This window comes from Procambarus clarkii, chromosome 9 (assembly GCF_040958095.1).
Source record: "Procambarus clarkii isolate CNS0578487 chromosome 9, FALCON_Pclarkii_2.0, whole genome shotgun sequence".
Classification (NCBI taxonomy): domain Eukaryota; kingdom Metazoa; phylum Arthropoda; class Malacostraca; order Decapoda; family Cambaridae; genus Procambarus; species Procambarus clarkii.
In genome coordinates, this window is record NC_091158.1 from 32,899,924 (window position 1) to 32,918,073 (window position 18,150).

At 44.3% G+C, this 18,150-nt stretch overlaps 1 protein-coding gene across 1 annotated transcript in view; it reads right to left on the reverse strand.

The window, feature by feature from the left end:
* LOC123750795 (glutamate receptor ionotropic, delta-1-like) overlaps positions 1-17,897 on the reverse strand; it is a 149,478-nt gene extending 131,581 nt beyond the window's left edge. Inside the window, exons 1-2 of the mRNA XM_069321434.1 lie at positions 17,866-17,897; positions 17,470-17,730 (exon numbers count right to left, since the gene is read on the reverse strand). Coding sequence (XP_069177535.1) covers positions 17,470-17,730; positions 17,866-17,897 — 293 coding nt within the window. The remainder of the gene's footprint in view (positions 1-17,469; positions 17,731-17,865) is intronic.
* Positions 17,898-18,150: the final 253 nt, after the last annotated feature.

Sequence of the window (18,150 nt, forward strand, 5' to 3'; positions counted from 1 at the left end):
TGTCTCTCATTTGTCAATAACACTGGTGTCTCTCGTGTGTCAGTAACACTCGTGTCTCTCATATGTCAGTAACATTGGTGTCTTTCATGTGTCAGTAACATTGGTGTCTCTCATGTGTAAGTAACTCTAGTGTCTCTCATGTGTCAGTAACAATGGTGTCTCTCGTGTGTCTGTAACTCTAGTGTCTCTCATGTGTCAGTAACACTGGTGTCACTCATGTTCTAGTACCTCTAGTGTGTCTCATGTGTCAGTAACTCTATTGTCTCTCAAGTGTCAGTAACTCTATTTTCTCTCATGTGTCAGTATCGTCAGTGTCTCACATGTGTCAGAAACACTGGTGTCTCTCAAGTGTCAGTAACTCTAGTGTCTCTCATGTGTCAGTAACTCTGTTGTCTTTCATGTGTCTGTAACTCTCGTGTCTCTCATGTGTCAGTAACTCTAGTGTCTCTCATGTGCCAGTATCTCTGGTGAGTCTCATATCAGTAACTCTATTGTCTCTCATGTGTCAGTAACTCTAGTGTCTCTCATGTGTCAGTAACTCAAGTGTCTTTCATGTGTCAGTACCTCTAGTTTTTCTCATGTGTCAGTAACTCTATTGTCTCTCATGTGTCAGTAACTGTTTTCTTACATGTATCAGTAACTTTAGTGTCTCTCATGTGTCAGTAACTCTTGTGTCTCACATGTGTCAGTAACACTGGTGTCTCTCGTTTGTCAGTAACTCTGGTGTCTTTCATGTGTCAGTATCTCAATTGTCTCTCATGTGTCAGTAACACTAGTGTATCTCATGTGCAGTATCTCTAGTGTCTCTCATGTGTTAGTAACACTGGTGTCTCTCATGTGTCAGTAACTCTAGTGACTCTCATGAGCCAGTATCTCTGGTGTCTCTCATGTGTCAGTAACTCTAGTGTCTCTCATGTGTCAGTATCTTTGGTGTGTCTCATTTCAGTAACTCTAGTGTCTCTCATGTGTCAGTAACACTGGTGTCTCTCATCTGTCTGTAACTCTAGTGTCTCTCATGTGTCAGTAACACTGGTGTCACTCATGTTCTAATACCTCTAGTGTGTCTCATGTGTCAGTAACTCTATTGTCTCTCATGTGTCAGTAACTCTATTGTCTCTTATGTGTCAGTATCGTCAGTGTCTCTCATGTGTCAGAAACACTGGTGTCTCTCATGTGTAAGTAACTCTAGTATCTCTCATGTGTCAGTAACACTGGTGTCTCCCATGTGTCAGTAACTGTTTTCTTTCATGTGTCAGTAACTTTAGTGTCTTTCATGTGTCAGTAACTCTTGTTTCTCACATGTGTCAGTAACACTGGTGTCTCTCGTTTGTCAGTAACTCTGGTGTCTTTCATGTGTCAGTATCTCAAGTGTCTCTCATGTGTCAGTAACACTGGTGTATCTCATGTGCAGTAACTCTAGTGTCTCTCATGTGTCAGTATGTGTAGTGTCTCTCATTTGTCAATAACAATGGTGTCTCATGTGTCAGTAACACTGGTGTCTCTCATGTGTCAGTAGCACTGGTGTCTCTCATGTGTCAGTAACATTGTTGTCTCTCATGTGACAGTAACTCTAGTGTCTCTCATGAATAAATAACTTTAGTGTCTCTCATGTGTCTGTAACTCTTGAGTCTCTCATGTGTCTGTAACTCTTGAGTCTCTCATGTGTCAATGTCTCTGGTGTGTCTCATTTCAGTAAATCTATTGTCTTTCATGTGACAGTAGCTCTGGTGTCTCTCATGTGTCAGTAACATTGGTGTCTCTCTTGTGTAAATAACTCTGTTGTCTTTCATGTGTTAGTAACTCTAGTGTCTCTCATGTGCCAGTAACTCTAGTGTGTCTCATGTGTCAGTATCTCTGATGTGTCTCATTTCAGTAACTCTATTGTCTCTCATGTGTCAGTAACACTCGTGTCTCAAACGTCAGTAGCACTGGTGTCTCTCATGTATCAGTAACATTGGTGTCTCTCATGTGTCAGTAACTCTAGTGTCTCTCATGTGTCAGTAACACTGGTGTCTCTCATGTGTCAGTAACATTGGTGTCTCTCATGTGTCAGTAACTCTAGTGTCTATCATGTGTCAGTAACACTGGTGTCTCTCATGTGTCAGTAACACTGGTGTCTCTCATGTGTCAGTAACTCTAGTGTCTCTCATGTGTCAGTAACACTGTTGTCTCTCATGTGTCAGTACCTCTAGAGTGTCTCATGTGTAAGTATCTTTAGTGTCTCTCATGTTTCATAAACACTGGTGTCTCTCATGTGTCAGTAACTTTATTTTCTCTCATGTGTCAATAACTCTGTTGTCTTTCATGTGTTAGTAACTCTAGTGTCTCTCATGTGCCAGTAACTCTAGTGTCTCTCTTGTGTCAGTATCTCTGGTGTGTCTCATTTCAGTAACTCTATTGTCTCTCATGTGTCAGTAACTCTATTGTCTCTCATGTGTCAGTAACTCTAGTGTCTCTCTTGTGTCAGTAACTCTAGTGTCTCTCATATGTCAGTAGCACTGGTGTATCTCATGTGTCAGTAACATTGGTGTCTCTCATGTGTCAGTAACTCTAGTGTCTCTCATGTGTCAGTAACACTGGTGTCTCTCGTTTGTCAGTAACTCTGGTGTCTTTCATGTGTCAGTATCTCAAGTGTCTCTCATGTGTCAGTAACACTAGTGTATCTCATGTGCAGTAACTCTAGTGTCTCTCATGTGTTAGTAACACTGGTGTCTCTCATGTGTCAGTAACACTGGTGTCTCTCGTTTGTCAGTAACTCTGGTGTCTTTCATGTGTCAGTATCTCAAGTGTCTCTCATGTGTCAGTAACACTAGTGTATCTCATGTGCAGTAACTCTAGTGTCTCTCATGTGTTAGTAACTCTAGTGACTCTCATGGGCCAGTATCTCTGGTGTCTCATGTGTCAGTAACTCTAGTGTCTCTCATGTGTCAGTATCTCTGGTGTGTCTCATTTCAGTAACTCTAGTGTCTCTCATGTGTCAGTAACACTGGTGTCTCTCATGTGTCTGTAACTCTAGTGTCTCTCATCTGTCAGTAACACTGGTGTCACTCATGTTCTAGTACCTCTAGTGTGTCTCATGTGTCAGTAACTCTATTGTCTCTCATGTGTCAGTAACTCTATTGTCTCTCATGTGTCAGTATCGTCAGTGTCTCTCATGTGTCAGAAACACTGGTGTCTCTCATGTGTCAGTAACTCTAGTGTCTCTTATGTGTCAGTAACTCTGTTGTCTTTCATGTGTCTGTAACTCTAGTGTCTCTCATGTGTCAGAAACTCTATTGTCTCTCATGTGTCAGTATCTCTAGTGTCTCTCATGTGTCAGTAACACTGGTGTCTCTCATGTGTCAGTAACTGTTTTCTTTCATGTGTCAGTAACTTTAGTGTCTCTCATGTGTCAGTAACTCTTGTGTCTCACATGTGTCAGTAACACTGGTGTCTCTCGTTTGTCAGTAACTCTGGTGTCTTTCATGTGTCAGTATCTCAAGTGTCTCTCATGTGTCAGTAACACTGGTGTCTCTCATGTGTCAGTAACTGTTTTCTTTCATGTGTCAGTAACTTTAGTGTCTCTCATGTGTCAGTAATTCTTGTGTCTCTCATGTGTCAGTAACACTGGTGTCTCTCGTTTGTCAGTAACTCTGGTGTCTTTCATGTGTCAGTATCTCAAATGTCTCTCATGTGTCAGTAACACTGGTGCATCTCATGTGCAGTAACTCTAGTGTCTCTCATGTGTTAGTAACACTGGTGTCTCTCATGTGTCAGTAACTCTAGTGTCTCTCATGTGTCAGTATCTCTGGTGTGTCTCATTTCAGTAACTCTTTTGTCTCTCATGTGTTAGTAACTCTAGTGTCTCTCAAGTATCAGTAACTCTAGTGTCTCTCATATGCCAGTATGTGTAGTGTCTCTCATTTTTCAATAACAATGGTGTCACTCATGTGTCAGTAACACTGGTGTCTCTCATGTGTCAGTAGCACTGGTGTCTCTCATTTGTCAGTAACATTGGTGTCTCTCATGTGACAGTAACTCTAGTGACTCTCATGTGTCAGTAGCACTGGTGTCTCTCATTTGTCAGTAACATTGGTGTCTCTCATGTGACAGTAACTCTACTGTCTCTCATGAATAAATAACTCTAGTGTCTCTCATGTGTCATTAACTCTTGTGTCTCTCATGTGACAATGTCTCTGGTGTGTCTCATTTCAGTAACTCTATTGTCTTTCATGTGTCAGTAGCTCTGGTGTCTCTCATGTGTCAGTATCATTGGTGTCTCTCATGTGTCAGTATCATTGGTGTCTCTCATGTGTCAATAACTCTGTTGTCTTTCATGTGTTAGTAACTCTAGTGTCTCTCATGTGCCAGTAACTCTAGTGTCTCTAATGTGTCAGTAACTCTATTGTCTCTCATGTGTCAGTAACTCTAGTGTCTCTCTTGTGTCAGTATCTCTTGTGTCTCTCATTTGTCAATAACACTGGTGTCTCTCGTGTGTCAGTAACACTGTTGTCTCTCATGTGTCAGTACCTCTAGAGTGTCTCATGTGTAAGTATCTTTAGTGTGTCTCATGTTTCATAAACACTGGTGTCTCTCATGTGTCAGTAACTTTATTTTCTCTCATGTGTCAATAACTCTGTTGTCTTTCATGTGTTAGTAACTCTAGTGTCTCTCATGTGCCAGTAACTCTAGTGTCTCTCTTGTGTCAGTATCTCTGGTGTGTCTCATTTCAGTAACTCTATTGTCTCTCATGTGTCAGTAACTCTATTGTCTCTCATGTGTCAGTAACTCTAGTGTCTCTCTTGTGTCAGTAACTCTAGTGTCTCTCATATGTCAGTAGCACTGGTGTATCTCATGTGTCAGTAACATTGGTGTCTCTCATGTGTCAGTAACTCTAGTGTCTCTCATGTGTCAGTAACACTGGTGTCTCTCGTTTGTCAGTAACTCTGGTGTCTTTCATGTGTCAGTATCTCAAGTGTCTCTCATGTGTCAGTAACACTAGTGTATCTCATGTGCAGTAACTCTAGTGTCTCTCATGTGTTAGTAACACTGGTGTCTCTCATGTGTCAGTAACACTGGTGTCTCTCGTTTGTCAGTAACTCTGGTGTCTTTCATGTGTCAGTATCTCAAGTGTCTCTCATGTCTCAGTAACACTAGTGTATCTCATGTGCAGTAACTCTAGTGTCTCTCATGTGTTAGTAACTCTAGTGACTCTCATGGGCCAGTATCTCTGGTGTCTCATGTGTCAGTAACTCTAGTGTCTCTCATGTGTCAGTATCTCTGGTGTGTCTCATTTCAGTAACTCTAGTGTCTCTCATGTGTCAGTAACACTGGTGTCTCTCATGTGTCAGTAACACTGGTGTCTCTCATGTGTCTGTAACTCTAGTGTCTCTCATCTGTCAGTAACACTGGTGTCACTCATGTTCTAGTACCTCTAGTGTGTCTCATGTGTCAGTAACTCTATTGTCTCTCATGTGTCAGTAACTCTATTGTCTCTCATGTGTCAGTATCGTCAGTGTCTCTCATGTGTCAGAAACACTGGTGTCTCTCATGTGTCAGTAACTCTAGTGTCTCTTATGTGTCAGTAACTCTGTTGTCTTTCATGTGTCTGTAACTCTAGTGTCTCTCATGTGTCAGAAACTCTATTGTCTCTCATGTGTCAGTATCTCTAGTGTCTCTCATGTGTCAGTAACACTGGTGTCTCTCATGTGTCAGTAACTGTTTTCTTTCATGTGTCAGTAACTTTAGTGTCTCTCATGTGTCAGTAACTCTTGTGTCTCACATGTGTCAGTAACACTGGTGTCTCTCGTTTGTCAGTAACTCTGGTGTCTTTCATGTGTCAGTATCTCAAGTGTCTCTCATGTGTCAGTAACACTGGTGTCTCTCATGTGTCAGTAACTGTTTTCTTTCATGTGTCAGTAACTTTAGTGTCTCTCATGTGTCAGTAATTCTTGTGTCTCTCATGTGTCAGTAACACTGGTGTCTCTCGTTTGTCAGTAACTCTGGTGTCTTTCATGTGTCAGTATCTCAAATGTCTCTCATGTGTCAGTAACACTGGTGCATCTCATGTGCAGTAACTCTAGTGTCTCTCATGTGTTAGTAACACTGGTGTCTCTCATGTGTCAGTATCTCTGGTGTGTCTCATTTCAGTAACTCTTTTGTCTCTCATGTGTTAGTAACTCTAGTGTCTCTCAAGTATCAGTAACTCTAGTGTCTCTCATATGCCAGTATGTGTAGTGTCTCTCATTTTTCAATAACAATGGTGTCACTCATGTGTCAGTAACACTGGTGTCTCTCATGTGTCAGTAGCACTGGTGTCTCTCATTTGTCAGTAACATTGGTGTCTCTCATGTGACAGTAACTCTAGTGACTCTCATGTGTCAGTAGCACTGGTATCTCTCATTTGTCAGTAACATTGGTGTCTCTCATGTGACAGTAACTCTACTGTCTCTCATGAATAAATAACTCTAGTGTCTCTCATGTGTCATTAACTCTTGTGTCTCTCATGTGTCAATGTCTCTGGTGTGTCTCATTTCAGTAACTCTATTGTCTTTCATGTGTCAGTAGCTCTGGTGTCTCTCATGTGTCAGTATCATTGGTGTCTCTCATGTGTCAGTATCATTGGTGTCTCTCATGTGTCAATAACTCTGTTGTCTTTCATGTGTTAGTAACTCTAGTGTCTCTCATGTGCCAGTAACTCTAGTGTCTCTAATGTGTCAGTAACTCTATTGTCTCTCATGTGTCAGTAACTCTAGTGTCTCTCTTGTGTCAGTATCTCTAGTGTCTCTCATTTGTCAATAACACTGGTGTCTCTCGTGTGTCAGTAACACTGTTGTCTCTCATGTGTCAGTACCTCTAGAGTGTCTCATGTGTAAGTATCTTTAGTGTGTCTCATGTTTCATAAACACTGGTGTCTCTCATGTGTCAATAACTTTAGTTTCTCTCATGTGTCAATAACTCTGTTGTCTTTCATGTGTTAGTAATTCTAGTGTCTCTCATGTGCCAGTAACTCTAGTGTCTCACATGTGTCAGTATCTCTGGTGTGTCACATTTCAGTAACTCTATTGTCTCTCATGTGTCAGTAACTCTAGTGTCTCTAATGTGTCAGTAACTCTATTGTCTCTCATGTGTCAGTAACTCTAGTGTCTCTAATGTGTCAGTATCTCTAGTGTCTCTCATTTGTCAATAACACTGGTGTCTCTCGTGTGTCAGTAACATTGGTGTCTCTCATGTGTCAGTAACTCTAGTGTCTCTCATATGTCAGTAACACTGGTGTCTCTCATGTGTCAGAAACTCTAGTGTCTCTCATGTATCAGTAACACTGTTGTCTCTCATGTGTCAGTACCTCTAGTGTCTCTCATGTGTCAGTATCTTTAGTGTCTCTCATGTGTCATAAACACTGGTGTCTCTCATGTGTCAGTAACTTTAGTGTCTCTCATGTGTCAATAACTCTGTTGTCTTTCATGTGTCAGTAATTCTAGTGTCTCTCATGTGTCAGTAACTCTTGTGTCTCACATGTGTCAGTAACACTGGTGTCTCTCATTTGTCAGTTACTCTAGTGTATCTCATGTGTCAGTATCTCTAGTGTCTCCCATGTGTCAGTAACTCTAGTGTCTCCCATGTGTCAGTAACACTGGTGTCTCTCATGTGTCAGGAACTCTAGTGTCTCTCATGTGTCAGTAACACTGGTGTCTCCCATGTGTCAGTAACTCTAGTGTCTGTCATGGGTCAGAATCTCTGGTGTCTCTCATGCGTCAGTAACTCTATTGTCTCTCATGTGTCAGTAACTCTAGTGTCTCTCATGTGTCAGTGTGTCTAGTGTGTCTCATTTCAGTAACTCTATTGTCTCTCGTGTGTCAGTAACTCTTGTGTCTCTTATGTTTCAGTAACTCTGGTGTGTCTCATTTCAGTAACTTTATTGTCTCTCATGTGTCAGTAACTCTTTTGACTCTGATGTGTCAATAACCCCAGTGCCTTTTTAATACAGGTAACGATAGATACTCTCATGGGTTATTAACCAATCGGAATTTCATATGCCAGTAACCTTAGTGCCTCTTATGTGCCAGTAACCTTAGTGCCTTTTATGTGCCAGTAACATTAATGCCTCTTATGTGCCAGTAAACCTTTGCCTTTTTAATACAAATTCAATAGTGCCACTCATGGGCCAGTAACGTTAGTGCCTCTTATAGGCTAATGACCCCAGTGCCTTTCCTGAGCCAATAACTCCACAGGCTATCATGTTCCATTAATCCTGGTGTCACACTTGTACCTGTAACCCTAGTGCCTCTTGTGTGCCAGTTGCCCAATTTTCTCTCAAGTTCCAGTAATCCAAATTGCTTCTTTTTTGCAAGTGACCCTAATGCCTCTCAGGAGCCAGCAACTTTAGTGACTGATGTGCCAGTAACCATAGTTCCTTTGATGGCTAATGAGTCTTAATGCCTCTTATATTCCGGTAATCCTTGTATCTTGGGGCCATTAAGACTAGTGCCTCTCACTGGCCAGTTACCCGAGTCTTTCTCATGAGGCCAATACCCCTGTTCCGTGCCTGGATCCAGTAACTCTAGTGACTCTAAGGAGCTACTAAACCTAGTGCCACTCCTGTGTCAGATATCCAGGTACCTCTCATATCATAGTAACCATAATCCGTTCTTAGGATAGTTTCCCTGGTGCTCTTCATGTCAGTAACCCTAGTGCCTCTCATGTCAGTATCACTAGCCTCTCATATCAGTATCACTAGTGCCTCTTATGTCAGTAATCCTAGTACCTCGCATGTCAGTACTACTAGTGCCTCTCATGTCAGTAACACTAGTGCCTCTCATGTCAGTATCACTAGTATCTATCAGTTGATTTTGTAAATGCGCCCAAGAAAGATAGTGTGCACACTACATTATTAAAACAGTTAACACTGAAAAGCATCACTGAAAGTACTCAGAGTATGGGTAACGATGTTTATCAGTGCTATACCGACGGCTCTGTAGAAGAAGGTGGACGATGTACCGGATGTGCATGTAACATATTTGAACAATCTTCTCTCGTACATACAGCAATGAAGCGCGTCAATGACTGGGCAAGTACAACTCAAACCGAACTTGCAGGCATATACCTTGCCACTGAATTTTTAAAAGACAAAGGCAGTGGACTTATATACTGTGACTCGCAGAGTGCACTCCTGGCATTGAACGCACATAGTAGTGACACCCAGAAAATAGTCAGTGATATTCGAATGAATGTTTTAGCTGCCAAAGAAAACAGATTTGAGATTAAATTCCTATGGATACCATCACATGTTGGCATCTCAAGGCATGACACTGTTGATATGCTTGCTAAGTCAGCTTGCAGAAAACCAGTGGTAGAAATTGATATGGGTGTTTCATTAGCAGTGACAAAGAGAATACTTAAACAAATATCTAATGAAAATCTCACCGACCTAACAAATTCTCAAAGACCTGAAAGTTGTAGCATTAAATATTATGATAGATATCGTGAGGAGACATTCACATATGGGACTAATAGAACAAGAACCCGGCAATGTGATGTTATAGTGGCCAGAATACGCCTGGGATATAGACGTATCTGGCAGCTTTCTCAAAACCCAAATGTCGAGTACACAATGTGTCAACTTTGTGAAAGAGAAAACATGCACTCTCTTGAACATTATATTGTAGAATGTCCCATACTGACTGACTTTCGCCCTCCTGGGCTAAGGTATGCTGAACTCTGTAGTTACTATATGAGTACTGGAACACTTGATGATATATTGGACTTGTATCCAAAATTGACCATGTAATGTATCAATCATACAATGTATATATATGATGTAACTATATAACCTGAGCTTGTAAAAGCACCTTCATCACCTTCAGTGATTAAGTGCTTAATTGCACACTAGTTTCTTTATCAGCTACCTCACCCTGTCAGGGTAAATGAGACAAATGTATGTGAATGCATGTATGTGTGTATATATGTATGTGTATGTGTGTGTGTGTATGTATATGTATGGGTATAAAGCAAATATGGAAGCTGATCAGAATTACATTTCACCTTTGTGAATGTACATTAATGACACTATGTAAAAGACACATCTAATACTTTATGTAGGGCGTACGTAAATCTGTGTATCTTTGTATTTACGTATGTAGGTTAGCTTAGCATTTCAAAAGCACCGAATCACCTTCTGTGGTTGAGTGTTCAATAAACCCTTGAACTATATGTTTAACACTTCTCTAACCCTGTCCATGGAGGACAGAAGAAAATGTATATATGCTGGTTAGCATTGTAAATGTGTGGCCACGTCTGTGGTAGAAAATAATAAAAAAAAAAAAAAAAAAAAAAAAAAGTATCACTAGTGCCTCTCATATCAGTATCACTTGTGCCTCTCATGTCAGTACCACTAGCCTCTCATGTCAGTATCACTAGTGCCTCTCATGTCAGTATCACTAGCCTCTCATGTCAGTATCACTAGCCTCTCATGTCAGTATCACTAGTGCCTCTCATGTCAGTAACCCTAGTGCCTCTCATGTCAGTAACCTTAGTGCCCCTCATGTCAGTAACCCTAGTGCCTCTCGTGTCAGAAACCTTATTGCCACTCGGGTCAGTAACCCTAGTGCCTCATGTTAGTAACCCTAGTGCCTTTCGTATCAGTAGCCCTAGTGCCTCTCATGTCAATAATACCAGTGCCTCTCTTGTCAGTAACCCTAGTGCTTCTCGTGTCAGTAACCCTAGTGCCTCTCCTGTCAGTAAAGCTAATGCCTTTCCTGTCAGTAACCCTAGTGCCTCTCAAGTCAGTAACCATATTGCCTCTCATGTCAGTAACCCTAATGCCTCTCATGTCAGTAACCCTAGTGCCTCTCGTGTCAGTATCACTAGTACCTCTCATTTTAGTAACCATAGTGCCTCTCGTCCCAGTAACCCTAGTGCCTCTCAAGTCAGTAATTCTAGTGCCTCTTGTGTCAGTAACCCTAGTGTCTCTCGTGTAAGTAATTCTAGTGCCACTCAAGTCAGTAACCCTAGTGCTACTCATGTCAGTAACCCTAGTGCCTCTCGTGTCAGTATCACTAGTACCTCTCATGTTAATAACCCTAGTGCCTCTCATGTCAGTATCATTAGTGCCTCTCATGTCAATATCACTAGTGCCTCTCATGTCAGTATCACTAGCCTCTCATGTCAGTATCACTAGTGCCTCTCATGTTAGTATCACTAGTGCCTCTCATGCCAGTAACCTTAGTGCCTCTCATGCCAGTAACCCTAGTGCCTCTCGTGTCAGAAACCTTATTGCCACTCGGGTCAGTAACCCTAGTGCCTCATGTTAGTAACCCTAGTGCCTCTCGTGTCAGAAACCTTATTGCCACTCGGGTCAGTAACCCTAGTGCCTCATGTTAGTAATTCTAGTGCCTCTCGTGTCAGTAACCCTAGTGTCTTTCGTGTAAGTAATTCTAGTGCCACTCAAGTCAGTAACCCTAGTGCTACTCATATCAGTAACCCTAGTGCCTCTCGTGTCAGTATCACTAGTACCTCTCGTGTCAGTAACTCTAGTGCCTCTCGTGTCAGTAACGCTAGTGCTACTCATGTCAGTAACCCTAGTTCCACTCATGTCAGTAACTCTAGTGCCTCTCGTGTCAGTAACGCTAGTGCCTCTCGTGTAAGTAACTCTAGTGCCACTCATGTCAGTAACCCTAGTGCTACTCATGTCAGTAACCCCTAGTGCCTCTCATGTCAGTAATTCTAGTGCCTCTCGTGTCAGTGACCCTAGTGCCTCTCATGCCAGTAACCCTAGTGCGTCTCGTGTCAGCAACCCTAGTGCCTCTCATGTCAGTAACCCTAGTGCCTCTCATGTCAGTATCACTAGTACCTCTCATGTTAGTAACCATAGTGCCTCTCGTGTCAGTAACCCTAGTGCCTCTCATGTCAGTAACCCCAGTGCCGCTCATGTTAGTAACCCTAGTGTCTCTCATATCAGTATCACTAGTGCCTCTCATGTCAGTATCACTAGCCTCTCATGTCAGTATCACTAGTGCCTCTCATGTTAGTATCACTAGTGCCTCTCATGTCAGTAACCTTAGTGCCTCTCATGTCAGTAACCCTAGTGCCTCTCATGTCAGAAACCTTATTGCCACTCGGGTCAGTAACCCTAGTGCCTCATGTTAGTAACCCTAGTGCCTCTCGTGTCAGTAACCCTAGTGCCTCTCATGTCAGTAACCCTAGTGCCTCTCATGTCAGTATCACTAGTACCTCTCATGTTAGTAACCATAGTGCCTCTCATGTCAGTAACCCTAGTGACTCTCATGCCAGTAACCCTAGTACTTCCCGTGTCAGCAACCCTAGTGCCTCTCATGTCAGTAACCCTAGTTCCACTCATGTCAGTAACTCTAGTGCCTCTCGTGTCAGTAACCCTAGTGCCTCTCGTGTCAGTAACCCTAGTGACTCTCATGCCCGTAACCCTAGTACTTCTCGTGTCAGCAACCCTAGTGCCTCTCATGTCAGTAACCCTAGTGCCTCTCATGTCAGTAACTCTAGTGCCTCTCATGTCAGTAACCCTAGTGCCTCTCATGTCAGTAACCCTAATGCTTCTCGTGTCAGTAACCCTAGTGCATCTCATGTCAGTATCCCTAGTGCCTCTCATGTCAGTAACCCTTGTGCCTCTCGTGTCAGTAGCCCTAGTGCCTTTCGTTACAGTAAATCTAGTGCCTCTCGTGTCAGTAACCCTAGTTCCTCTCATGTCCATAACCCTAGTTCCTCTCATGTCAGAAGCCCTAGTGCCTCTCGTGTCAGTAACCATAGTGCCTCTCGTGGCAGAAGCCCTAGGGCCTCTCGTGTCAGTAACCCAGGTGCCTCTCATATCAGTAACCCAGGTGCCTCTCGTGTCAGTAACCCTAGTGTCTCTCGTGTAAGTAATTCTAGTGCCACTCAAGTCAGTAACCCTAGTGCTACTCATGTCAGTAACCCTAGTGCCTCTCGTGTCAGTATCACTAGTACCTCTCATGTTAATAACCCTAGTGCCTCTCATGTCAGTATCATTAGTGCCTCTCATGTCAATATCACTAGTGCCTCTCATGTCAGTATCACTAGCCTCTCATGTCAGTATCACTAGTGCCTCTCATGTTAGTATCACTAGTGCCTCTCATGCCAGTAACCTTAGTGCCTCTCATGCCAGTAACCCTAGTGCCTCTCGTGTCAGAAACCTTATTGCCACTCGGGTCAGTAACCCTAGTGCCTCATGTTAGTAACCCTAGTGCCTCTCGTGTCAGAAACCTTATTGCCACTCGGGTCAGTAACCCTAGTGCCTCATGTTAGTAATTCTAGTGCCTCTCGTGTCAGTAACCCTAGTGTCTTTCGTGTAAGTAATTCTAGTGCCACTCAAGTCAGTAACCCTAGTGCTACTCATATCAGTAACCCTAGTGCCTCTCGTGTCAGTATCACTAGTACCTCTCGTGTCAGTAACTCTAGTGCCTCTCGTGTCAGTACCGCTAGTGCTACTCATGTCAGTAACCCTAGTTCCACTCATGTCAGTAACTCTAGTGCCTCTCGTGTCAGTAACGCTAGTGCCTCTCGTGTAAGTAACTCTAGTGCCACTCATGTCAGTAACCCTAGTGCTACTCATGTCAGTAACCCCTAGTGCCTCTCATGTCAGTAATTCTAGTGCCTCTCGTGTCAGTGACCCTAGTGCCTCTCATGCCAGTAACCCTAGTGCGTCTCGTGTCAGCAACCCTAGTGCCTCTCATGTCAGTAACCCTAGTGCCTCTCATGTCAGTATCACTAGTACCTCTCATGTTAGTAACCATAGTGCCTCTCGTGTCAGTAACCCTAGTGCCTCTCATGTCAGTAACCCCAGTGCCGCTCATGTTAGTAACCCTAGTGTCTCTCATATCAGTATCACTAGTGCCTCTCATGTCAGTATCACTAGCCTCTCATGTCAGTATCACTAGTGCCTCTCATGTTAGTATCACTAGTGCCTCTCATGTCAGTAACCTTAGTGCCTCTCATGTCAGTAACCCTAGTGCCTCTCATGTCAGAAACCTTATTGCCACTCGGGTCAGTAACCCTAGTGCCTCATGTTAGTAACCCTAGTGCCTCTCGTGTCAGTAACCCTAGTGCCTCTCATGTCAGTAACCCTAGTGCCTCTCATGTCAGTATCACTAGTACCTCTCATGTTAGTAACCATAGTGCCTCTCATGTCAGTAACCCTAGTGACTCTCATGCCAGTAACCCTAGTACTTCCCGTGTCAGCAACCCTAGTGCCTCTCATGTCAGTAACCCTAGTTCCACTCATGTCAGTAACTCTAGTGCCTCTCGTGTCAGTAACCCTAGTGCCTCTCGTGTCAGTAACCCTAGTGACTCTCATGCCCGTAACCCTAGTACTTCTCGTGTCAGCAACCCTAGTGCCTCTCATGTCAGTAACCCTAGTGCCTCTCATGTCAGTAACTCTAGTGCCTCTCATGTCAGTAACCCTAGTGCCTCTCATGTCAGTAACCCTAATGCTTCTCGTGTCAGTAACCCTAGTGCATCTCATGTCAGTATCCCTAGTGCCTCTCATGTCAGTAACCCTTGTGCCTCTCGTGTCAGTAGCCCTAGTGCCTTTCGTTACAGTAAATCTAGTGCCTCTCGTGTCAGTAACCCTAGTTCCTCTCATGTCCATAACCCTAGTTCCTCTCATGTCAGAAGCCCTAGTGCCTCTCGTGTCAGTAACCATAGTGCCTCTCGTGGCAGAAGCCCTAGGGCCTCTCGTGTCAGTAACCCAGGTGCCTCTCATATCAGTAACCCAGGTGCCTCTCGTGTCAGTAACCCTAGTGCCTCTCGTGTCAGTAACCCTAGTGCCTCTCGTGTCAGTAACCCTAGTGCCTCTCGTGTCAGTAACCCAGGTGCCTCTTGTATCAGTAACCCTAGTGCCTCTCGTGCCAGTAACCCTAGTGCCTCTCGTGTCAGTAACCCTAGTGCCTCTCGTGTCAGTAACCCAGGTGCCTCTTGTATCAGTAACCCTAGTGCCTCTCGTGCCAGTAACCCTAGTGCCTCTCGTGTCAGTAACCCTAGTGCCTCTCGTGTCAGTAACCCAGGTGTCTCTTGTATCAGTAACCCTAGTGCCTCTCGTGTCAGTAACCCTAGTGTCTCTCGTGTCAATAACCCTAGTGCCTCTCGTGTCAGTAACCCTAGTGCCTCTCGTGTCAATAACCCTAGTGCCTCTCGTGTCAGTAACCCTAGTGCCTCTCGTGTCAGTAACCCTAGTGCCTCTCGTGTCAGTAACCCAGGTGCCTCTTGTATCAGTAACCGTAGTGCCTCTCGTGCCAGTAACCCTAGTGCCTCTTGTGTCAGTAACCGTAGTGCCTCTCGTGCCAGTAACCCTAGTGCCTCTCGTGTCAGTAACCCTAGTTCCACTCATGTCAGTAACTCTAGTGCCTCTCGTGTCAGTAACGCTAGTGCCTCTCGTGTAAGTAACTCTAGTGCCACTCATGTCAGTAACCCTAGTGCTACTCATGTCAGTAACCCCTAGTGCCTCTCATGTCAGTTTTTCTAGTGCCTCTCGTGTCAGTGACCCTAGTGCCTCTCATGCCAGTAACCCTAGTGCGTCTCGTGTCAGCAACCCTAGTGCCTCTCATGTCAGTAACCCTAGTGCCTCTCATGTCAGTATCACTAGTACCTCTCATGTTAGTAACCATAGTACCTCTCGTGTCAGTAACCCTAGTGCCTCTCATGTCAGTAACCCCAGTGCCGCTCATGTTAGTAACCCTAGTGTCTCTCATATCAGTATCACTAGTGCCTCTCATGTCAGTATCACTAGCCTCTCATGTCAGTATCACTAGTGCCTCTCATGTTAGTATCACTAGTGCCTCTCATGTCAGTAACCTTAGTGCCTCTCATGTCAGTAACCCTAGTGCCTCTCATGTCAGAAACCTTATTGCAACTCGGGTCAGTAACCCTAGTGCCTCATGTTAGTAACCCTAGTGCCTCTCGTGTCAGTAACCCTAGTGCCTCTCATGTCAGTAACCCTAGTGCCTCTCATGTCAGTATCACTAGTACCTCTCATGTTAGTAACCATAGTGCCTCTCATGTCAGTAACCCTAGTGACTCTCATGCCAGTAACCCTAGTACTTCCCGTGTCAGCAACCCTAGTGCCTCTCATGTCAGTAACCCTAGTTCCACTCATGTCAGTAACTCTAGTGCCTCTCGTGTCAGTAACCCTAGTGCCTCTCGTGTCAGTAACCCTAGTGACTCTCATGCCCGTAACCCTAGTACTTCTCGTGTCAGCAACCCTAGTGCCTCTCATGTCAGTAACCCTAGTGCCTCTCATGTCAGTAACTCTAGTGCCTCTCATGTCAGTAACCCTAGTGCCTCTCATGTCAGTAACCCTAATGCTTCTCGTGTCAGTAACCCTAGTGCATCTCATGTCAGTATCCCTAGTGCCTCTCATGTCAGTAACCCTTGTGCCTCTCGTGTCAGTAGCCCTAGTGCCTTTCGTTACAGTAAATCTAGTGCCTCTCGTGTCAGTAACCCTAGTTCCTCTCATGTCCATAACCCTAGTTCCTCTCATGTCAGAAGCCCTAGTGCCTCTCGTGTCAGTAACCATAGTGCCTCTCGTGGCAGAAGCCCTAGGGCCTCTCGTGTCAGTAACCCAGGTGCCTCTCATATCAGTAACCCAGGTGCCTCTCGTGTCAGTAACCCTAGTGCCTCTCGTGTCAGTAACCCTAGTGCCTCTCGTGTCAGTAACCCTAGTGCCTCTCGTGTCAGTAACCCAGGTGCCTCTTGTATCAGTAACCCTAGTGCCTCTCGTGCCAGTAACCCTAGTGCCTCTCGTGTCAGTAACCCTAGTGCCTCTCGTGTCAGTAACCCAGGTGCCTCTTGTATCAGTAACCCTAGTGCCTCTCGTGCCAGTAACCCTAGTGCCTCTCGTGTCAGTAACCCTAGTGCCTCTCGTGTCAGTAACCCAGGTGTCTCTTGTATCAGTAACCCTAGTGCCTCTCGTGTCAGTAACCCTAGTGTCTCTCGTGTCAATAACCCTAGTGCCTCTCGTGTCAGTAACCCTAGTGCCTCTCGTGTCAATAACCCTAGTGCCTCTCGTGTCAGTAACCCTAGTGCCTCTCGTGTCAGTAACCCTAGTGCCTCTCGTGTCAGTAACCCAGGTGCCTCTTGTATCAGTAACCGTAGTGCCTCTCGTGCCAGTAACCCTAGTGCCTCTCGTGTCAGTAACCCTAGTGCCTCTCGTGTCAGTAACCCAGGTGCCTCTTGTATCAGTAACCCTAGTGCCTCTCGTGTCAGTAACCCTAGTGCCACTCGTGTCAATAACCCTAGTGCCTCTCGTGTCAGTAACCCTAGTGCCTCTCGTGTCAATAACCCTAGTGCCTCTCGTGTCAGTAACCCTAGTGCCTCTCGTGTCAATAACCCTAGTGCCTCTCGTGTCAATAACCCTAGTGCCTCTCGTGTCAATAACCCTAGTGCCTCTCGTGTCAATAACCCTAGGGGTTCTTTGATTAGTTCTAACACCAGTGTGTGGATTGATATTACGTGAAATTAAGAGCAGCGGCGAGAGTGGTTAGTATTCTGAAGTCGAGGGAGTCCTTGGGTGTGACGGCGGTGCCTGGTGGCTGGTCACTTTGTCTGCTGTAGTCCAGGTACGGGAAGTACCGGAGGCCCACCACCCGGTACGCGTGGCCCATCAGGCTCTCTAGCTCCTCTGTTGAAAAGAAAGTCCCGCCGCTCGTAAATTTGTTTTCATTATTATTTTGAGAATTTTCTTGAGTTATAGTAGTATATTTGTAGAGTATACTGGGGATGTATTTTTCATCAAATGGAAACACATGCATAACATAAATACACAGACAAATCACATTAAACTGATATATCAGAGAGCAAATCCACAGGAACCTTGATGAGGGTTTGAACTTATGCGCTTGGTGTTACCAGACACGCTCTAGACGACTGTACCACGACATAGTCGCGGTACAGTTGACCTTGACCATGTTGTGGTACAGTTGACTAGAGCGCGTCTGGGAGCACACAGTGCATAAGTTCGAACCCTCATCAAGGCTCCTGTGGATTTGTTAATTAACCTAAATATTAAGGTTATAGTCAATAACAACTGTACTTCATTATGAAGTAAGATGTCATAAATAGAAATGTTTTTATATAATACTGATGCTTGTAATTCAAGACAACGGTGCAAAAATAATACATAAACTCTGATAT